The sequence below is a fragment of the Mycteria americana genome, chromosome 2 (genome assembly GCF_035582795.1).
Source record: "Mycteria americana isolate JAX WOST 10 ecotype Jacksonville Zoo and Gardens chromosome 2, USCA_MyAme_1.0, whole genome shotgun sequence".
Classification (NCBI taxonomy): Eukaryota; Metazoa; Chordata; class Aves; order Ciconiiformes; family Ciconiidae; genus Mycteria; species Mycteria americana.
Window position 1 is genome coordinate 144,976,659 of NC_134366.1, and position 24,258 is coordinate 145,000,916.

The window sequence follows — 24,258 nt, forward strand, 5'->3', positions numbered from 1 at the left end:
TTGTTGAATATCCTCACTGGTAAGAGTATCTCTTGTTTCTTGACTGCCTTTGTAATCTTAAACTTTGATATATGCACATGATATTCAGAGTGTGAAAAGATAGACTAGACTTTCCAGATAGACTAGAAAGGCATTCAGTTCTTTTGTGGTGAATGATAGCCTATTACCTTGGGTTCCTGACTCAGGATGTACTGTATAGGCTAAGGAATAAACCCAAGGTTCTGCAGGGATGTAACAGTCTACTACATGTTGCCTGCAGATGTGCTTGGGTTTTAAAGATACAGTTCACTCATAACCGATACAAAAATCTAGCCAGGCTGAATAAATGGGGTAAAAGAACGGAATGCATAAAACAAAAGCACAATACACCAGTGATTCACTGCATCATTTTGGGAAAGTTACTGGCAGAGCGAGAGTCAGATATCAGGATTACTTGGTTGTCAGTACTAGCTTTTCTTCCTGTAAGTCAGATGCACAATACGGTCATCTGGCATAAATCTCCAAGACAGACATCTGAGAGGGACATTACAGAGCAAATGCAATAGCAAATGTGATTCTACTTTGCCTCTGATTATGAAATTCAAGTACTCTTAGGTATCCCTCTCCATTATGAAAAATCAAGTAATGATTTTGTTCAACTAATATGGGAGATGATAGATACATTGTAAAAAACACCCATGAACAGAAAATACAGAAAAATACTTAGAAATATACAGGTATAAGTGGTATGGACAGGAAAAACAAAGATATCACTAATCCTCAAAACAAAGTCCTATGTTTTCTATTAAATTGTACATTTTTTATTAAAATTCCTAGTGCCAACAGCATTTTTGCGGTGTTTTGCATTCTTTCATTTCATTCATGTAACAACCCACTGAGCTGGAATATAATCACGATTATTGCCAGTTTCTGACAAAAGAGGACAAGGTGGAGAATGAATTGTGAGCACCCCTGAGGAGAAGGATTTGGGGGTGTTGGATGATGAGAAGCTCAACCTGACCCAGCAATGTGCGCTTGCAGCCCAGAAAGCCAACCGTATCCTGGGCTGCATCAAAAGAAGAGTGGCCAGCAGGTCGAGGGAGGTGATTCTGCCCCTCTGCTCTGCTCTTGTGAGACCCCACCTGGAGTCCTGTGTTCATCTCTGGGGCCCCCAACAGAAGAAGGACATAGAGCTGTTGGAGCGAGTCCAGAGGAGGGCCATGAAGATGATCAGAGGGCTGGAGCACCTCTCGTATGAAGACAGGCTGAGAGAGTTGGGGTTGTTCAGCCTGGAGAAGAGAAGGCTCCAGGAAGACCTTATAGCAGCCTTCCAGTACCTGAAGGGGACCTACAAGAAAGCTGGAGAGGGACTTTTTAGAAGAGCATATAAAGGACAAGGGGTAAAGGCTTTAAGCTGAAAGACGGTAGATTTAGACAATATAAGGAAGACATTTTTTACAATGAGGGTGGTGAGGCACTGGGACAGATTGCCCAGAGAAGTTGTGTGTGCCCCATCCCTGGAAGTGTTCAAGGCCAGGTTGGATGGGGCTTTGAGCAACCTGGTCTAGCAGAAGGTATCCCTGACCATGGCAGGGAGGTTGGAACTAGATGATCTTTAAGGTCCCTTCCAACCCAAAACATTCTATGATTCTATGATTCTATGATATTGACTAGCATAAGGCCTCTTATTAAGTCTGTACCAGAGCTAGGATTACAATTAGGAAGCTCTTGACTTCTAGTTTGGTATTCGGCAGCTTAGACCATGACATACCTCAAATCTAATTTCAAACTCCTATAAAATAATAGAGGAAACATAAGGGATAAAAAATTCTAGTCAAAATAATGTTACTAAAAGTTTTCTCGGGGGCTTCAGTAGAATAAAATTGGCTGAAATAGTCCATCTATGAGTCCCTTATAGCAATTCCATAAGCAATAAAGATTGGATGCTACTTTAAAAAAGCATGACAAATTTGCCAAAATAATCTTCTCCCCTTAAGAATAATTTGAAAAATTAATTTATATCAGCCTAGCTATGTTTAATGTCATGTGTCCCAAAAAACAGCTTAGTACATAACAGAGAAGGTTTGGAATGAGAATTGTGTTGTAGGGAAAACATCTAACCATGCCACAAATATCCTTATTAGACCTGGTTTTAAATAATGGCTTTAAATTCTAAACCATTAAAACAATTCACTGATTAAAATTTCAGAAGACATTGTACTCTGAGACTGTAAACTCCCTTGAGAGCAGAGAAAACTGGTGAAGTCTATTAGGAAGGTTAGAAATACAAAAATGATAGTAGGAGACTGTCTTACTTGCCAAGGCTCATTTAATCCTCACAGTGATATGAAGCTGAAGAGAAAGCAAAAACACAGAGGAAGCAACACTGCCAAATGAGACCAAGCAATCCTAGTGAACACAAGATTAGCTTGAAATGTCATACGACAGCAAATATAGCTAAGATGATTGTTTTTAGGCAGTCCATAGTATCACCAAGACACCAAGTGAAGAGAAAGACAGCAGTCCTTTTACTGTCACTATACCTAAAACTGAAGACTGAAAACAGATTTAGGCCACAGAAACTGTAGAAAGTCAGAAATGCATTAAAAATTATTATGAAGCCAGCAGGAATGACTGATGAGGGAAGATTAAAATAGCTTGCTGTATAAATGATAAATGATAACTCAGAGGAGATGAGATAGTTGGCTACAAATAGATCTGGTCAAAATATTGGAAGTGAAGGGAAAAGTCACTAACTTTTGTTTGCCTTTTTCTAAAAAAAAAAAAGAAATTAAACAAATTTAAAAAATCTTACTCAGTTCTATCTCCAAGAGCCTGACTGACAGCATATAAAAGCAGCACATCCCAAGATGAAAAGTTTCCGTTATTAGTTTCCTGGATAGACATATCCAACGCATAGATTGTAACCAAGACATGTTAAAGAAAAGTTTGAAAGTTAACCCCTTATTTTACTGCCTAGCATTAGTGTCAAGATATCCTGATTGCACTCTCTCCTGGAGACATTTTAATATGTGAGGTGTTACCTGAGGAATAATACCGAAGGTCCCATTCTAGAATTTGCTAAATGACCTCAATTTCCAGGTCTCTTGGGTATTCCCTGGAAGGTCATACCTCTTTATGGGATTAGACAGTTAGGTAATGTAACATCTTTACCCTATTTCAAACTCTTCTTCACTTAGAATCACAAATAAGTCTAATTTTTGTTTTTAGATTTGATTTTAGTAGTTTTCTCCTGAATTCACTGTATTATTTACATAGCTGTACTGGTATGTGTTATCATAATTATTTTCATATCCTAGCCAACAGGATTATGGTTTGATTTTACAATTGATAAATAAAGCAAGCCTTGTATTTAACAGGGGTTAAGTTTGATGGGGGAAAGGGACCCATATCTGAGTGCTCATCAAAAAATTATATTTGGGATCAGTATTTCTTTACATGATTATGTATGGTTATTTTCTATATCCTGAGAACAAAGAGCATGTGAATGGGAGAGAAAAATCTCCATAACTCTCTACTGACAGGTTTCATTTTCATCTGCCCATTTGGGTGGGCAGCATAGGTCTCAAGGTCCCAGCACCATAAGCAAGTGCAGGGCAATAAAAAGCTGTAGCTTCTGTCCACCTGTACAGACCTTAGACCTCCTCCTCTTTCCTCTCCCTCCTTGGATGTGGTGCTGCTCCTGAGACAGGGTGTGCATCTCCCCCTTACTCTTTCAAATGATTAAACAACTAACCCAAAATAATGTACTCCTAAAAGTGTTTTATGGTATTTGTCTGTATGGTATTATTAACATCTAATTATTTTTTTTTTAAGTAGATAAATTTTCTTCACCTTCCACAAAGAGAGAGTCTTTGTTTCTTTGAGAAGAGTGACAACAGGAGATGAAGTGCAATCTGCTACATAATTTTATTTTTTAGTCCTTCATTTTCTACAAGATGTGGCATAGCAAGTATTGATGCATTTTGTCATTTATATGGCTCCAGAAATGCCATCTTGAAGGGAGTGTTGTCTGTGTTATAGACATGATGTGTCAACCCCTTCTTAAAAATAATTGAAAGGAAAACTTAAAGCTAAACCATGAAAAATAAAATAAAAATGAATGTAAAGGCAGGATATCTCGGGGGGAGACAGAAGAAGCAGATTCTTTGACTTTAATGAGGACTGGAAAAGCCCAGAATATTTTGATATGGATTTAACTAACCATCTTATGAATAAGTTTTTTCTTTATTTGTGTGACCTAGATATAGTAATTCATTAAAAATGAATTTAAAATATAAAGAAGAAAGGATTTTCCAAGACAAAATACATTTTATCTGATAGCTTTCTGCTCTCTCTTTTCCCTCCTTCCCTCCCTCCCCCCATGATATATCCAATATTCTTACTTCCAACAGGTATGTAAAATTTTATAGACATTTGTCAAGGACTGATTTTAGCTGAGATAAAATAGTTTTTAATGACTGCTGATTAAAGGAATTAAGATGAATATTGAATTTTCTCCATAAAATATTAGTACCAATGCAAGATAAATCCATGCTGTAGGAGATTTCACCCACAGAAGGACACTTCAAATGTTTAAACATCTTAAATTTGTATGCTACACTACAAAAGTATTAATGTTGTCTCTGTTGCTAAAAAGTAATTCAAAAGGAGAGAAAATATATTATGGCCTTACATTTTTTTTCTTGATAAACATTTTAATATTTATTGATTCTTAAACCTTAAAGACATTAAGTCACAGAAAAGCTCAACTATTAAAACAAGGATTGAATCTTGATATTTACGAAAGTTCAGCTATTATCTGAGGCTGGATAATAGAAGAGCAGAGATAAATTTATTGGAAATGCTGAAGAGAGAACCATGTGTTTTAGGTCAGAGGCTGACTACGTGTTATAGTGCTGTATTTAGTTCGAGGATCAATACCATGATGTTTGGTATTTGCCAGAATGCCCATGTTCAGCTTGACCCCCAAACATCCTAGCAATTAATTTTTTACAGTCTTCCTTTTTACTGTGGATTTCATTGTGGAGACAGACTTCACTCTCCAACCACATGTGTGTTTAGGTCTTTCTCTGTCTTTCTTGAAAGGATTTGTAATTATAAAATGTGGACTATGCATCTTACTGTGCAAACTTTATCATTATAAATAGCAAAAATTAAGATTTGGCATTTAATGGTGCTTAGAATAAGCTGCCAATGATGGGAATTTTCATATTTAAAAATCTTTCTCCACAGAATTAGTCTTTTCTTATCACATAGATCTAATACAGAGTGTTGATTATTTCCTGGCTCAGCTCTAGACATGATCTCAAAGTGAATTTGTGGTTTTGGGGGGAAATGAAAGCATGTTTCATTTTTCCTAACATTTTATTTGTAAAAATAATAAGTACATAGAATTGTGATGTTAAATCTCTCTATAAAACTAACATGGTTCTAATGTATTTTCAGAAAGCATTTCAGTTTTCTTTGAAGATTTTCAGTTTTCTTGTTTCAGTTTTTCCTCAGTAGACCTTCATTCTTCCTAAAGTCACTGCAAGTAATATTTAGTTCATTTAAATATACAGACTTTTTCTATTTGCTTAAAAGAAGCAAATTTTTATTTACAAAAGGGAAGAAAATAGCTCCAAGATGAAAGCACATAAATATGTAGAAGCTCCTGAAAATATTACTAAACTTGTTGAAGACAAATTTTTTAAAAGCGAAATTGAGTATAGATCTTACTAAAAAAAAAATCCCCAAACCATCAATGTAAATCTTTCCTAACCTCTTTTAAAGAGATTTATCTGAGATATTAATTCTAACGGAATTATTACACGTTGGCTTCATTGGTCTATTCAGCATAGGAAAATGCATAAGGATAATTTCAGAGACAAATTTTCAGTATTCAGTAGAAATTTAACAGGGCTGATGAGTTCCAGTCAGTCTTTTAAGATGAGAAACAGTTGTATGACTAGGAAGGTGCTGAAGTGAAACGGTCTCAAAATCCCTTCGAACAGCTCTGGTCCTCAAGTCTCCATATGTCCCAAATTGCTTTGCAGTTTGACCAAAAAGCTGCCTCTTCAAAGACAAATTTTACATTTTCCTCTGAAGAGTCATTGGTAAAATGCATAAACAGCATTGGAAGCAGTGGTCCAATAAGACTATCATGGTCCCTTCTTGCCCCCACCTCCCAAAGAAATGCCTGGGATGTACAATTGGACAGCTTACTCCCTTTCCCTTTGCTTCAGGTCCTGTGCTCTTCCCTGTACTGGGCCACAGCCCAACTCTAAAAGGGATCGTTGTCTTCACTATTCTGCTGTTAGCCACAGAGCCCCAGGAGGAACACCTCCTGTGAAATGGGAGATGTGGGTTCAAACATTCATCTTATGGACTGAAGATGAGTTTCACAGCCACAAAGCAATGCTTTGTCATGCTGGTGCTTAACTGAACTTCAGAAAATGCTGGAAAAGTGAAGGAAGGGCTTAAAATCTGCCCCCCTCCTGAGCACTTCAAATTGACTGGTTTAGATTTATCCTGTGTTTGTGCTGGACGATAGGAATCTCATTTTAGTAATTTACATTTTCATTCCTGTTTAACATGTTAGAAATGTTAATGTTCAAAACAAGTTTGCAAAACTTTGCTGTTCGAATCAGAGATCTATGCAGTAATTGAAACAGTCTAATTTATAATTTTTATGTTCAAGTATACCAAGACTTAAACTAGTTAGTTCTGGATGGAATAATTAAATCAGCTACAGCATAAAACAATGCTGTATATAATGAAGTGTATTGAATAAATAAATGTAATGAAGTGTATTGACAGCTAGATGCTATTCGTAAAGCATTTCTTAAAAGATATTTTTGGCATATAGAGGATATTTATTGCCAGAAAGGGTCACTGCAATAATAGGAAATTAGCAACACACCTTATTAGAGGCTGCAAGGAAATGAGATGATTTTAGATATGTTTCTCTCACTATTTCATTTATTTCCGTGGTTGTATGAGTTACAATGTTTGTGATTTTGCTGATAGCTCAGAGAAGATAGGTATAATTCAGTATTCACGATGAAAATTGTAAGTGAGGTGTAAAACTTACCATAAGTTCTTTCTCATTGTAATGAAGATCCCGTGTATCTTTGATTTTTATGAAATATTCACAATAGTATTGTATGTCGACCAGCAAGGCAATCAAATCTCAATTATTCACATGTTAATATTATTCTCACCCTTTGAATTTCTGCAGCACGTTTTCCTGACTGCTTATTTGAATATGAGAGAACCCACCAGACAACTCCTTTTCTTTGTGTTATAAAAATATTGTAAATTTGCATTGCAAAGAACAACTACAAGAGAGAAACATTCAATGTCCTATTCAAAGTCTGTTTAAATTAGTGCATAGCAAAACTGGGCATAAATAAAATGAGAATTTTTATTAAATAAAAAAAGGAATGGTACACTAAATCCCATGTTAAAAGGCTAAACAATAGAGGAATACAGAGTGTAGTACTCTGGTGTTTTGAAAACAGTTGTGATGGTAATAATTAAAGAGTTTTGTTGTGTATAATTTTCATGCAAGTCTTGCCTTGCAGAAGATTTTCTGTAGATTTTGTCCCCTTGTCAGTCTTATTATTAGTGTGTTGATCGTGCCCAAACGTACCAGCTGAGGTCACATCATTGTGTTAGAAGGCATATAAAGGTACATTGAGAGACAGCTCTTAGTCAAAAAAATGCAAGTCTGAAGTCTAAAAAGTGGAAAAAGAGGCAGAAAAATGTGTCTTACTGAGAGTCATATGGCAGGCTAGAGAAAGAGACAGGTCTACCAGCCAAGTCTACTGCTTTCTAGAGCAGTGATCTTACTTGTGAGACACTGCCTCTGTGAATTTAGTAAAATCAGTTCAGCTACACAGCTGATAAACGTACACAGCAGACATTAACAAGATACTAAGAATTATATAAGGACAGATACAGCTTTTTTGCTGGATCTTCACAAAGATGAACACAATATTGTCCATGTTAATTTTCCCCAACAGAAGTGGTATTTGTACACTGAAATGTTGTGCATCTTGGCACCACAGGGGATGCCAGTGGTCCCCTGTTCACCAGCTACTTGACTGCATTAACTTTTATCTTTATGCCTCTCTACTCTGCCATGTTACCTCTTCATTTTGGGTCATTAGGGTTCTTTATGCTAACATAGCTGTGCTATTGTCACTTTGATTCCTGTGTAAATATAGATATATCTAAGATGGGTTTAAACTTGCTAGTTCTCAGACAATATCAGCAGTCTACTTTATGCCAACATGGAGCTCAATGTGCATTATATTTATGTTTTGTAGGTGGTTTGTCTTCAAACTATTATGGTACCAAGCGTACTATTATAACTGAATATTCACAATATCCAGGTTACCTATATATAGACATGAATTTAACATCCATGATCTTCACAGCAATGTAGAAATATACAGTATTGAGTCTGTCATATGGTAAAGCTCAGAGGCTTTTGGTCAAGGCAGTTTTCCTGGTTTTCCTTGATGAAATTTGTGCATGTATACAGTATCTTGTGTTTCCAGAATGTATTTAAAATTGATAAACTTAAAAAAACCGTATTTTTTCTTGTTTTCTACAGTGTTTTCTCTAAATGTTGTAATATGAAGCTGTCATATTAAGTTGTTAAGCAAGTGAAAGCTATTTGACTGATAGCTCCACTGCATGCATTCTTTTATAAAGCAGACCCTTTGCTGGGATGTGGGAGAACTGGCCACATGTCTCCATTGTGCATTCTTACCTGAAGGGTGGGGTTTGGATCCTGTGTGATGGAGACGGTCAAAGTGCTGATGGCTGCAGCTACGACCATTTTGTTCACCAGGGATTGTGTGGAGTTCAGTAACAATGGTTTCTTTTTTCGTCAGTCTAGCTTAATATATGGTAGCTATTGATTTAAAATACAAAACTTCTGCTAGTTACTGTCAAGCTTTAGGTGTCCAGAATAGAGGTCATTATTCCTTTTCATCTTGAGAAATGAACTGAGCTTTAACTGTGAGCAGTATTTAACTGGATTCTCTTCTTGCCTGAGCTGTTACTGTGACATGATCAAACATATGAACAGGTTAAAAAATAGTAACATAATTCTTAGCTGTAAGAGATGGCCTATATTTGACTGCTGTCTAAATGACCTCCTTCTTACAAAGTAAGTTTTCACTATGTAGAGGTATGCATATTTTTGACATTTCTGTTGTCTAATATAGCTAAAAAAAACCCAGCAGCCTCATGGGACAATTTCTTTCATTTCACCTCCACCTAAGCAAACTCATGTGAATGGAGGGACCTGCTGGCAGGTAGAACTTGCATACATGTTAACAAAATCAGGTGTACTTCAGAAGTGGGAGGCGAGATGAACACAAAAAATGAGATTTTTTCTTTTGCCAAATCTTTCCCAGGAATGATATGGATATTTCCATTTTAGATATGCCAGGATGCATTTAGACTTGTGACCTCAGAGGAAAGAGCACAGCAGCAAGCAAATCTGTGTTCCTATAATTAAGGAAGATTGTTTTCATACTTTTTAATTCTAGGAACATAAGCCACTTGTGCTTCACCTGTCTTTTCTCTTTTTCTTTTTTGTACTGAATTAATAGGGAAAATTGTTCTGACAGAAACATATTGATTGCAGTAAAGAACTGTATGTTACCTGCCCTGCACTCCTCACAATGGTCAATGATATTTAACTGCTGAGAAATGTGCTCTGCCTGACACTTACCAAACAAAAGCAGAGTTGTCTTTCATTGTTAGAGTTTGTTCTCTACATGGCCTTGAATGTTCATTTCTTTGGCATAAGATAAAGATTCATTCTCTTGCTTTGCAGTTTCTAGATGGCTAGGTACTTAAAAAGTCAATACTGAATTTCTAAGCAGAAATCCACATATGATTACAGTAAAACTCCACTATCACAGCATTGTATTAAGAGATGTATTGGTATATTTTATGTCTATAAAAATAAGAAGTTTTAATTTGACTTATCAACAGTATTTTAAAATGTGCTACCTTGGTTTTATTGATAATCATTTTTAGAAAGTATAAGCCTTCTGAGTCTAGGTTCATCCTAAGTGAAAAATGAAAAGTGAATTATTGCTGGAAAAATCATCCAAAGTCAGGGGTACCTGTATGCTTTGAAACATAATTCTCTTTGTTCTTTATTTAAGGGTTAAAGCCAAGTGATCCAACCATGACCGGCAAAACACAGACCAGCAACGTCACCAATAAGAACGACCCCAAGTCCATCAACTCCAGAGTCTTCATTGGCAATCTGAACACAGCCATTGTCAAAAAAGGCGACATTGAAGCAATCTTTGCAAAGTATGGGAAAATAGTTGGCTGCTCAGTGCACAAAGGTTATGCGTTTGTACAGTATATGAGCGAGAGGCATGCGAGGGCTGCAGTGGCGGGAGAGAATGCCAGGATCATCGCAGGGCAGCCACTAGGTAAGGGCTTGTTCATATCATTGAAATATTGTTTTCTCTTTCCTCTCTATGTGAAATATCATCTGCTGCTGGTGCCTTGGAGACTAGTAATTATGTTTTGCCGTTGTTCCATCTAAGCATATTTCTAGGATGTTGGATCTGGCAGAATTTTCAAAGTATTAGATGTTACCTAGATATTACAAAATGTTTAGTGCTATAAACTGCTGATTTATTAAACACATCACTTCTGACTGCTTTATACATCTCTATGTAATCCCATTGCAGTGAACATGAGTATTCATGTGAGGAAAATATAAGCATTTTCTCTTACACTCTAGTTAGTAGATTTAATGTAATATAACAAGACTCGTCTAATAGATGTTGTTATCTTGCATTTAATAAGTTTAAAATAATATCCAGCCCAGTGGTATGTCGGATTTTATACAGAAGCAAAAGAATGAGTTTTGTTAGTCCTTGAAATTGTACCAAATCAAATTGCAATGCTGTTATTTATTTAGAGAATTTTATTATGAAAAACTTAGTTTGAAGTTATTCCCGCATAATGTTGTGGACACTGTTCATCTGAACTCCAAATTAAAAAAAAAAAAAAAGTGTAATATTTTTATTTTCTAGTGCTTTGTCATGAATGCTTATGTAAGGCCCGGTTGATTCTTATTGCAAGTGTTACCACTGAAAGCTATTTACATTTAGATATGGAGGCTGTCAATGATAAAATCATCTGGAGTACAGTACTAACCTCATCTGTCGTATATATAGTAATGATAGACAGTACAGCAAGCTGTTTGGTAGGAGCCAAAGATCTTTCACTAGACATCTGAACTATGTTGCTCAGATCCAAACCCATGTGTGTAATGGCTATGTCAGGAGAAGGTGAAGTGTAGCTAGTGCTTTGGTTGTAACAAGTCATAAAGCATGGATATGGCTTATTCATTTTCAATTTCTCAGGCTGTGGAAATCTGTTTTTCTGATTATTTGTAGAAATTGAAGTATTTGTGTTAGATGGGTTGTTGTTTTGTCACAGTTGCTCAACAGTAATTTTAAGTTTTATAACCCCTGTATTTTGGGTTCAAAAGAAAAACAGATTAAAGAAATCCAATTACATTTTAGGGGAGATTACTTTACAACTTTTTTAGGAATAGTTATATATATGAGTGAAATAAAAGAACTTAAGTGATAAAGCAAGGCAGCAAAGTCAGTCTGTGGGATGGCATTATTAGATGTTTCCTGGAGCAGTGGTCTCCGAGCAATAGGCCATGTAATGCCATCAGTGCATTATTTACAGCTCCTTGCACACTGGTCTGACCAGATTTTTTAAACTGTGTTTTCCTAAGGCAATAGATCTGTTATTACTATGACTACTGTTGCTAGTCTCTTTTAGTATTCCTTGTGGCATCTATAATATACCAAGTGCTTTGTACAAGGAGATGCCCTTGCTCTACCCAGAGTACTTTTGTGCTTTGTATAGAAGGTAAGTGAAGCTGTTGTAGAAGAAATTAAGGGACCAATAATTACTTGAATTGTTCAAATCTTTTAATAATAACAGAAAGTTTATTCAATACTGTTTCAACTGTATAATCTTGAAATACTTTGATTATTCTGCAAAGTCTTGTGATGGCATATTTCATGCTTCAATTCCTGATGTATCAAGGAATATAAAGAATAAGCAAGGTGAAATTTTCTTTTAGCTGTTCTAAACTTCATTTACTCTTTCTGTGTATGAAATGCAGTTGTCATCGGTATTGTCTGACAAACAAAATGACTTTGTAAAAGTGGTACTTCTCGTTAGACAAACTATTTCTATGAATTCTTTTTATTAGCACTAGACATTAACAATCGCCTCAAAATAATGAGGAGCTGATAGATAAAATCTTCTTGGCATTATGACCCAGAAGAATAACTTAAGTGAAAATTGTGCATTTGAATGGAATGAAGTAACAGGTATACTCATTACTGTGAAACTACTCAATGAAAAAAGACTTTGTTCTCTGCCTTAAGAGCCTTGCATTCTGAAATAAACAGAACATATGATTTTATATCAAGTCAAGGTATGGAAAGGGGACAAGAAAAGCCTTTTACAGATGTACAAATAAACTTGATTAGCATAGCTGAATTTTATTTTAAATGGAATTAGAATATATTAGTAATATAATGAGGGCTGGATGGTAGTCAGTTTTGGAAAGCTGTTTAAACAAAGGAATATTTGAAAAAGATAACCCCATAGTATATGCCTGATACTAGTATACACTTGAGTACTCAGTACCTCACAAAAGAAGGAATAACTTAATTTAGACTGCATTATTAATCTACATTAGTTCTTTCATGGTTTTGGCAAACTGGTCATTTATGTTATCTCCTGTCTTCTATGGAGGCCAGCCCTTCAAAATTATATCTTCTACAGTACCTTTATCCATGAGTTAGAAACTGTTCATGTGTATGCAACTGAAATTAAAAATTGAACCTGTAAATTCCTATAGCTGTGTACAGTGCTGCACAATTCACTGAAGATACTGCTGCAATTCCCATCCAGTTGTAAGCAATGGAATCACATTAATGGTGTGCATTAGAGTCCTGTCTAAATGTTTCTTCTGAGGTGGAGTCCCAAAGTGTTAGGCTCCATAGGTACATAACAAGGCATTTTGTTTAACAAATTCCTCAGAAGTACAAATCTAAAGCATTGGTAGTGCCTTCAGTCTTGCCAGCTTCCTGTGGGTCATTATAATTGGTCTCCTTGGACAACTCTCAAGCTCCTACCAATGTGTTTGGTGGCCAGTGATGTGTAATGGCTATGCCATGGATATTGTAACTTCAGGGAAATGGATTTCATGAGCTGTGTGGTTATTTCCAAGTTTTCTGTCCCATGAAGTCCAACATGCTCTGAAAAGCTGTGGGGAAGAGATCATAAAGGAACACAAAAAAACACGCTTAAAAAATGTATTGCTATTATTGTGAAGTTCAGTGGAGTTTCTTGAAGTGATATTATATCTTCATGGGAATACCATGTTTTCCTGGCCCACAGCAGGGCAGGGACAGGTCAGTACTGAGAACAGGAGTCTGCCTCACAATTATTATTTTGTGAATTACTTCAGGCTGGAGCCAAGAAAATGTTCAAGTTGGTCTAGGACAAAACTGCATGTTCCCAGTTGTGGGAACACACCCACATAATCCCCTCTGCTGTATCACCTCAAAAGTTTTTCATCCATTTAAACACATCTACAAGTTAGAGAACATTTGCCCATATTTGCCTCCTTGCCACACAGGGCAAAGAGATGGGGTGAATAGGAATTATTCTGAGGAAATACCGAGTCTATCCATAAGCTTTACCAAGGATGATTTCACCCCACTGTGGTAAGAGGAGGACTAGAGACCTGCTTGCTCCAAAGCAAATGGTGCAAGTCCCTCATTGCAGCTGTGGGCTGAGGAGCGAGCTGCAGCAAGAATGAAACTTTTGGGTACATGATGGAGAATACAGTTCTTCACCTGATATTTTCTCCTGCCTTTGTAGTTCTTCACAAGGGTCTCAGCAATGATATTTAACTTTTTTATCCATTCAAACACACATAAATTCTGTGAAGCCAAATACCACGTAAAAGGCATTTAATGTTCCGTAAACTTATATTATATATTCCTGTTTACCTTATGCATTTGGCAAATATATGTAACAGCTTCCAACTAAAATTCTGGTATAGCTATCATAGCAACTTCTACATCATAATGTCCCTTTTATTTGCTTGGTTTATAGTTCATAGCCTTATATTTCATAATTATATGATCTAATTATTTTTCCTCTTTCATGCACATTTTTCAACCACCGTAATTCCTTTAACCTCAGAATATGTTTTGATTTGCACCAGAATAAGAGTTGAGCCACCTCACAGGCACCTTGAGAAAGCAAGTTAAATGCTGCAAGGCTAGTACTTTTGGTCTCTTCTGTTGCTTTCTTTAAGACACCATGGAATTTACTCTTGGATGCTGAGAAAAAGGAAAAAGGTTACAGTACCAAGAATATGAAATACACTGTAGTTCTTCGGTTGATGCCCTTTTTAACTAATAAATTAGTTCCACTGTAGCTTCAATCCTGTTTTGTTGCTGTAAGTATTATTCACGTATGTCTGCCTTCAGGTCTAAATTAGATGCAGTCTCCGAGTACCAAGTGAGTGCATATTGACATGTAGCCTAAGGTAAGATGGTGGTTGCAGATAATTATTTTGGGTGACATATTCTATTGCACATCCTTTTGAGAAGCACAGAAGCCCTGCAGGGGCTTTCTAAATGATGACTACCCAGTAGAAAACATCCAAGGAGAAGAGCAGGTAATAAAGAGAGCCTTTAGAGAGACTCAACATATACCTTTGTTGTAAATTGAATTGATGTGACAATAGGGCTGTTTTTCCTTTTGTTTCCCTGGCCTCTACTCAAAACAGATCTTCTCTATTTTATATTTGTAATGTCTAGCAACACTGAGAGACTTAACTATATATTTGCGGAACTAGGACTTTCCAGAGTGAATCAATTCTTCACCTCAATCTGAAAACCAGACATTAATTATGTTATGAATGTTTGTATTTAAAAAGAATAAATACTTATGCTGCTTTACTGAACTCATTTATGAAAAATTCACTTTGGCATGAAAAATGACAAACCTATAAAAATTTCCTTGATGGCTTTAAATCAAAGGTACACTAACAAAGGAAATTCAAAACTGAATTAGTGATTGTTCAGTTCTAATTTTGCTATCAGCCTTCAGTCAGTAGCATGCAAGTACAACAATCCTAGAAGACACTCATTTGTACGAGCATAACTCATGACATATTGAAGCAATCCTGTTACTCTTATGGACCTACCTGCAGCTACCATAATAGCAAGATATACCTATGCAGGATAACAGGAAAGCAATGCTATCTTGTTTTAAAGTGTATCGTGGATAAGCAACTGGAAAGGTTCCTTATTTTGCTTCTGGAAAGTCTGTAAAGACTGAAGTTTTAATGTGGGTCAAAACATTCCAGCCAAGGACAATGACTGCCTTAGAGAAACCCCAAAGATTGTACCAATACAATTAAAAAGTGGGAATGTTTTGGTATTTTAACATCTATTTTAATGAGACATTAAAAATAAGATATATTACATACATGTAATAACTAATTATATATTAAAAATTTATTTCAAGTCTTATACTTTTAAACGATTGGATATTGCAAGTTCACATTACTGGACCAGAAAGGGCAATACACTTCATAGAAAATTCTTTGGCTTGTCATAACTTTTGCAGATGCATTTTAATGTTTTGTACTTATCAGCATTGCACCATGAGTAAATAATCTGAGAGCTGTAACTCAATAATATGCATGGAATTATCTGTGCAAGTAAACCTTAGACAGCAAGGTATTTAAGTCTTGATAAGTCATAATTAACTATATATTGTATGGTTTTCAACACTTAAATGTTGTACCTCAGAGAATATAGTATTCTTCTGGTCTAATAATCCACATTTTTCTGAATAGTGTTTAAGCAAAAGGAAAAACACACATGTGAAATGCTGTATAAGGAATTATCATTATCATGTAAGTTTAAATAAAAATATATGTTTAAATGAACAAATACTTGAATAAGCAGAAATTATTTATCCATAAACCTATCCACAAACCTATAAAACCCATAAGATGCCATAAATTTTGGCTTATTGTAGGGATGACTTTTAAATTTGCTGAACTCATATAACTATTTGCTGAATACTTTCTCAATCGAGATCAATTACTATTGTAAAATAGCTGTCAACATCAGGGCCAGGTTTTGAGAAAGTTTATTTGATCCAATATTTTTTATGTTGAAGAAAACATAAAGTAATGATAAAAAATAAATTTAGATACTAAGTGGTCTTCTTACAAAAACAAACAAACAAACCCCACAAGAACTGTATATATGTAGTCATGATGAAAATAATGCCTTTGATGTCTCAGGAACGTAGAGTGAGACTAAGGATATCAATTTGTGCTGTCTTTAATAAAGTCTTTCCCACTATATCACATTTTAGTCAATGTCCTCATCATCCAGCCCTCAGGAATGAACAGAGTATTACAGAACTTCTGAAAAATTATTAATTAACCTTCCACAGCTTAGTTCAGAGGTTGTTAAATTTTACCCACTAGAACTGACGCTTTAATCCTATTTCAATCTGTTCCTGTATTTGGGAACCAGTGTAATCCTGCATGCAGGAACAGGGACCCTGTCTAAATCTATGACATAGGTCTCCACCTTGATGCCTACCCATGCCCTTGTGGTCTCCGTGAAGCCTGTGTAACAGCAGACACTAGTGTCAAGTCTCACTGTAGAGGACCTTGGATACAACCACTGATCATTGCTCATGGGCGTCTTCTGATAATGGATAATTTCCATATGTCCATTCCCATTGCACACTTTGGTGTCTCCCAATACTTTTATACCTTCTATTGTTGCATCAGTAAGGTTCATTGTGGCTATAGCCTACAGCCATAGCAGCAGACTATGCTACAGCAGTATAACCCAGCTGTCTTTCCTTATGCTCTTGAACTCGAAAAGGTGATTAACTCTTGTGGTCACTCCACAGTCCTGTTCGTTGTGGGGTTTTTAAATCAGTATTTTCTCATCCTATAGTCACATTGATGTGAACCATTTGAGATACTATCCATGCATATATATATGGCAACCAAGCAACTCATATAAAGGAAGGAAGCGTTCTTTTTAACAATTGTCACTCTATCCATGGTTCAGGGCAGAACACCATTGCACAACTGATGTATGCCTGTTCCAGAAGAGCAAGCTGAATGTTTCATCGCGTAACAAAAATCCATATTTTAATGGAATGAGCCATTTCATTAGATTGAGAATACCTAGAATAAGAACGAGCGAGTTTTACTCCCTATATCTTACAAAATGTTCTATTTCCTTCTTAGTGGGACTTGGTCACTCTAACTCATTATGAAAACTGAAACTACAATTTAGAACTGACTTTACGGCAGAATTAAAACTTTTTCATGTTCAGAAAAGTACCAAGTGTATATTAAGAAAATAGTTTAGCTATGAGGTGAACTCATGAGAGCAAAGCTTTACTTTTTGATTACCTGGGGTCTCCTCCTGTGAAATTCTTCATATATTCCTAAACTATGATAAACTAAAATTTGCAAAGTAGTGACTGGTACAAGGTTTTGTACTCTGAACAGCCTTATGTCAGCTCATGCAAATGTTATTTCCTCCATCATAATGCCAAGAATAATGATCTGATCACTTGCCATCAACAACTGTTATTGAAAAAAAACCTTTCCTTCAAGGCTGTATAAAGATGCATATTAAGATTCACTTAGTCTTCTGCATGGCCAGCTCATCTTTAAAATAATGGACAAGGTGTTGTTATGGGATCTTTCTATGTCCTTCTCTGCTGCTTGACATGCCTCTATATAGCATAGGGTCTCCCCTCCATTAAATGCTACTTTTTTCATCATTTCATCCTTGGGTTTCATAACGTGCTACACTTCAAGTCCCTCAAATCTGCTTGTGACAAATATTTACGTGTTCATGGGTCTGATATATCCATTGTAATTTTGTAAGTGCTTTTCAAAACCTTTAGACAATGTTACTTCAAAGCTCCCAGGACTTCAACCTTTACTCCATGGATATCTTGATGAGATTTTTTTTTTAGCAAACAATATCCAGTAGTTCCTTCTTGATTTGAAGATAACTGTGCTTTATTTTGGTTGCAGCTCTATAAGAAGTTACAAAAATTGTTTTCCTTTGCGGCAGACAAAATCCTGTACCTTTTCTTAAATATACTTGCTTTGATTAGTGACTGCTGGGATCATTAAAATCTGTATAGCTATTCTATAATGTTTCATTCTGAACTGTCACAGCATGCAGTGATAAAACCACTGTTATGATAGGTTCTCTCATAACATTTGTCTCAGTCTCTCGTGTGGGATGTACTGTATAAAAAGAAGAATTACCCCTAGGATGCTCTTCAATTTTTGGTTTTGTTGTTCTAGGAAGTCTCATGTTGTCTACAGCTTCACTTCTTTGCTTGATCTAGCTTGATTCAATTTGGTAGACTATCTTCCATGCATTTGGCTTCTTTCACTTCAAAAAGAATCTTACCTGGTCTGAGTTTGATATTTTCTTCTTGATCATTTGACAATACCTGCTTCATTATCTCATCATGTACTGCTGGAGTTGTGCTCCTAAGCTAATACCATGTCACTTGGTTTTGTATGTGTGCCTGCCATATCTCCATGTTTTCTCATTCTTTTGTTACAACATTACGCTTGCTTACCTTGCTCCAAAAGGCATATGGAGAAATTCGTATCTGCTCCAGGGTGTATGGAAAGTACACAGGTCAGCTGATTTCTCATCTAAATCTGACTTGCCAATATTTATCTTTCTAATCTGCAATTGGAAGTATGGGGATTTTTTTACCAGGTATTCAGCACTGAATGGATGACAGGACAGACTAATGATATTGCAGTGTGTTGCGGAATCCAGGCAAATCCCAACCCTGCTATTTGTCTTTTGGACTATGACTGTTAAACCTATGAAATAGCTTTCCCTCCCAAGACATCACTCAGCTGTTTGGAGGAGAAAGTATAGCAAATATTCCTCCTACCAGAATACTAATGTGGCAGACAAAAATCCTTCACCCGGTCATAGTCTCAGTTCATGGAGGTAGCTCTTTAGCATGATGAACTTTTAGGATCACTCTTCCTCTGTTTCTTTCCCTTCTTAACAGTAAGGTCAGCTAAAATGCAAATGTTTTTTTTGTTTGTTTAGCTTAACTGAGACAAGAAATGCTTGTGAAGGCATATTTGCTATCTCAGATTTGATTTCATGTCTTAAGCCTACTTTCATTTCACACCTAAGGAAAATAAAGCAGAGGAAATCTGTTTATTTCTCATCAAGGGTCTACCTCAGGTTTCACACTTAATCCTACAATTCTTTCACGGATAGACAACTTCATCAGCAAAACTGTGTAAATCATGTATATGGGGGAAAAAATAATACTGCCACCTTATTAATAACTCAATTATTTTTCAGCACTTCATACAAAGTGAAATTCACAGGTGAAAAAAGGGAAATTTGACAAATCACAGAATCACAGAATCACAGCATCGTATAGGTTGGAAAAGACCTTTAAGATCATCGAGTCCAACCGTAAACCTAACGCTACCAAGACCACCACTATACCATGTCCCTAAGCACCTCATCCAAACGTCTTTTAAATACCTCCAGGGATGGCGACTCCACCACTTCCCTGGGCAGCCTGTTCCAATGCTTGATAACCCTTTCAGTGAAGAAAAATTTCCTAATATCCAGTCTAAACCTCCCCTGGCGGAACTTGAGGCCATTTGCTTTTGCCCTATCACTTGTTACCTGGGAGAAGAGACCAACCCCCACCTCTCTACAACCTCCTTTCAGGCAGTTGTAGAGAGCAAGAAGGTCTCCCCTCAGCCTCGTTTCCTCCAGGCTAAACAACCCCAGTTCCCTCAGCCCCTCCTCATAAGACTTCTGCTCCAGACCCTTCACCAGCTTCGTTGCCCTTCTCTGGACACACTCCAGCACCTCAATGTCCCTCTTGTAGTGAGGGCCCCAAAACTGAACACAGTATTCGAGGTGCGGCCTCACCAGTGCCGAGTACAGGGGCACAATCACTTCCCTAGTCCTTCTGGCCACACTATTTCTGATACAAGCCAGGATGCCATTGGCTTTCTTGGCCACCTGGGCACACTGCTGGCTCATATTCAGCCAGCTGTCAACCAACACCCCCAGGTCCTTTTCTGCCTGGCAGCTTCCCAGCCACTCTTCCCCAAGCCTGTAGCGTTGCCTGGGGTTGCTGTGGCCCAAGTGCAGGACCTTGCACTTGGCCTTGTTGAACCTCATACAATTGACCTCAGCCCATCAATCCAGCCTGTCCAGGTCCCTCTGCAGAGCCTTCCTCCCCTCAATCAGATCAACACTCCCACACAACTTGGTGTCATCTGCAATCTTACTGAGGGTGCACTTGATCCCTTCGTCCAGATCATTGATAAAGATATTAAGCAGAACTGGCCCCAAAACTGAGCCCTGGGGAACACCACTTGTGACCGGCCGCCAACTGGAGTAAACTCCATTCACCCCACTCTTTGGGCCTGGCCATCCAGCCAGTTCTTTACCCAGTGAAGAGTACACCCGTCCAAGCCATGAGCAGCCAGTTTCTCCAGGAGAATGCTGTGGGAAACCGTGTCAAAGGCTTTACTGAAGTCTAGATAGACAACATCCACACCCTTTCCCTCATCTACTAGGAAGGTCACCTTGTCGTAGAAGGAGATCAGGTTGGTCAAGCAGGACCTGCCTTTCCTGAACCCATGCTGGCTGGGCTTGATCCCTTGGTTATTCTCTATGTGCCATGTGATAGCACTCAGGATCATCTGCTCCATCAGCTTCCCCGGTACCAAGGTCAGGCTGACAGGCCTGTAGTTCCCCGGGTCCTCCTTCTGGCCCTTCTTGAAGATGGGCGTCACATTTGCTAATCTCCAGTCAGCTGGGACCTCCCCAGTTAGCCAGGACTGCTGGTAAATGATGGAAAGGGACTTGGTGAGCACATCTGCCAGTTCCTTCAATACTCTGGGGTGGATCTCATCAGGTCCCATAGACTTGTGAGTGTCTAAGTGGTGCAGCAGGTCACTCACCATTTCCCCCTGGATTATGGGGGCTCCATTCTGGTCCCCATCCCTATCTTCCAACTCCAGGGGCTGGGTACCCAGAGAACAATTGGCCCTGCTATTAAAGACTGAGGCAAAGAAGGCATTAAGTACCTCAGCCTTTTCCTCATCCTTGGTCACTGTGTTCCCTCCCCCGTCCACTAGGGGCTGGAGATTCTCCTTAGCTCTCCTTTTGCTGCTAATGTATTTGAAGAAATGTTTTTTGTTGTCTTTTACAGCAGCAGCCAGACTGAGCTCTAGCTCAGCTTTGGCCCTTCTAATTTTCTCCCTGCACAGCCTCGCTACACCTTTGTAGTCCTCCTGAGTTGCCTGCCCCTTCTTCCGGAGGTCATAGACTCTCCTCTTTTTCCTGAGCTCAAGCCAGAGCTCTCTAGTCAGCCAGGCCGGTCTTCTTCCCCGACGGCTCGTCTTTCGGCACCTGGGGACAGCCCGCTCTTGTGCCTTTAGGACTTCCTCCTTAAAGAATGTCCAGCCTTCCTGGTTAGGGCTGCCTCCCAGGGGACTCTCTCGACCAGTCTCCTAAACAGGCCAAAGTCTGCCCTCCGGAAGTCTAAGGTGGCAGTTTTGCTGACCCCCCTCGCCGCTTCTCCACGTATCAAAAACTCTATCATTTTGTGATCACTCTGCCCAAGACGGCCTCCAACCATCACATGGCTCACAAGCCCTTCTCTGTTCGTGAACAAAAGGTCCAGCGGGGCACCTTCCCTAGTTGGCTCCCTCACCAGCTGTGTCAGGAAGTTATCTGCCACACACTCCAGGAACCTTCTAGACTATTTCCTCTCTGATGTATTGTATTTCCAGCAGACATCCGGCAGGTTGAAGTCCCCCACAAGAACAAGGGCTAGCGATCGTGAGGCTTCTCCCAGGTGCTTATAGAATAGTTCATCTGTCTCCTCATCCTGGTTGGGGGGTCTGTAACAGACTCCCACCACAATATCTGCCTTGTTGGCCTTCCCCCTGATTCTTACCCGTAGACACTCCACCCTATCGTCACCATCATTGAGCTCTAAACTATCCAGAGACTCCCTGATGTACAGGGCTACCCCACCACCTCTCCTGCCTCGCCTGTCCCTCCTGAAGAGTTTATAGCCATCCATCGCCGCACTCCAGTTGTGCGAGTCACCCCACCACGTTTCCGTGATGGCCACCATATCATAGTTTTCCTGATGTACAATGGCTTCCAACTCCTCCTGCTTGTCACCCATGCTGCGTGCATTGGTGTAGAGGCACTTCAGCTGGGCTGTCGTCCGTGTTTCCTTCATAGAAGAACAGCCCTTGCGTGCTTTGAGGCATTTCACTGGCATTTCCCTCTTGGCTCCTGTTGCCTCAGTATCCCCTAGCTCAACTCTGTTCGACTTCAGCTGTGCCCCAGCGTACCCCGCACATCTCAGAGACACAGGCCAAATGCCCTCGCTGGCACCCACTCCCTCTAACCGTGGCACGTCGCCCCTCAGCTTCCCTCGGGCAAGCCTGATATTATCCCCCTCCCCCTTTGAGTCTAGTTTAAAGCTCTGTCGATGAGCCCCGCGAGTTCCTGAGCAAAGATTCTCTTTCCCCTTTGAGAAAGATGAATCCCATCAGACGCCAGCAAACCTGGTGCTGTGTAGGCCATCCCGTTGTCAAAAAAACCAAATCCGTGGCGATGACACCAGCCACAGAGCCATGAGTTGATAGATTGGGTGTCCCTGTTCCTTCTAGTGTCGCTGCCCACAACTGGAAGGAGAGAGGAGAAAATAACCTGTGCTCCAGAGTCCCTTACTAGCTGTCCCAAGGCCCTGAAGTCTCTTTTGATTGCCCTAGGACTTCGTGTTGCAGCTTCAAATGGGGTGCTCAAATTCTACACTACTGCTCCTCCCTCCTCAAAAGAAAATTTAGTATTACTGAGCTCCACCATGTTAACAAATTTTTGAGTAAAAGTAATTTTCTAGGTATTTTAGTGACTCAGAACTGAACACTGTTCATGTTCTTGATCATTACAACTGTTTAAGTGACTGTAGTCTCATCTAGAAAATTCATGGCAGCTGAATCAGACCATTTTTTTCATGGCAAGACTTGTCATTTTCAAAAGGCCTACTGGAAAAGGATTAGTCTGGTTTTAAGTATAAAGTTGGATATTTCCACTTCTATTCTAAGTTGTGCAAAGTCCCTCTATACCTTGCAGAATACCTCATATTACTTACAAAATGATAATGTATTTGTAAGAAGACACTGATCATGTCAAAACGAGCCTGGAATTTCTTATTTGACATACATGTGAGCTTAGATATATGAGTCCTGAGCTTTCTCCCACCAGATGATAACAGCCTGACAGCAGAAAGCTGAGAACATACACTAGCTTGTTCCAGAAAGAAGTACAATCATTGCCACAACTAATACACACTAAAGCCAACTAAAAGTTGTCTCCCAGCTACCAATGAAGTTATCCCTCTTCATGTTTCTTAACCAGCCCGATAACAGTTAGCTTCCTTTATGCCCCACTTTGTTGCACAGCACAGATATCTTTTACTACACTTCAAAAAAAATTTAAAAAAGGACACATTTTATTTTATGTATCTATGAAAGCTGGACCGAGCTTGCTTGAATGTCTTTGCTACCATGAGTAAGATCTCTTTTCTTTTTCTTTCTTTTTTTTTTGAGGTGTGAGATCGTGTGCTTAAACATTTAAACTACTTCATCTTTGTTTGTATCAGTCTCAGTATTTAATACTTTTTTTTTGTCTGCTTCTGTTGTTTGTTTATCTAGTCTTCTTTTAGTCTACTTCTGTGGCTTGTTTATCTAGTCTTCTCCCTGATGGAAGTGTTCGCCAGTTTGATGTTATCCAAACACTTTTGTTATGATCACAGTAATTCCTAAGCATTGTTAAAATCTCATTGACAAGAGAACATTTCCAATTGACTGCTGTGGTAATTTGTTGTAGACATCTGTGCCACCTCTCTTTCTGTTTGCAGTTAAATGGCAAATTTTAAGCCTCTTGTGCTTTCTTTCAGTGTGCTCCTGATGCTTCATACAAATATGAAAGAGAGAGGAATAGAACTTAATGAATTTGAAGTGTGGTGGCAACTTTCAAGTCTTGACATTAATTTTGG

At 38.4% G+C, this 24,258-nt stretch overlaps 1 protein-coding gene across 1 annotated transcript in view; it reads left to right on the top strand.

Moving 5' to 3' along the window:
- The window catches only part of RALYL (RALY RNA binding protein like), a 406,804-nt gene that overhangs the window by 186,015 nt on the left and 196,531 nt on the right, over window positions 1-24,258 (top strand). The window contains exon 3 of the mRNA XM_075495737.1: window positions 10,179-10,457. Within this exon, the coding sequence (XP_075351852.1) occupies window positions 10,202-10,457 (256 nt within the window). The 5' untranslated portion in view covers window positions 10,179-10,201. The remainder of the gene's footprint in view (window positions 1-10,178; window positions 10,458-24,258) is intronic.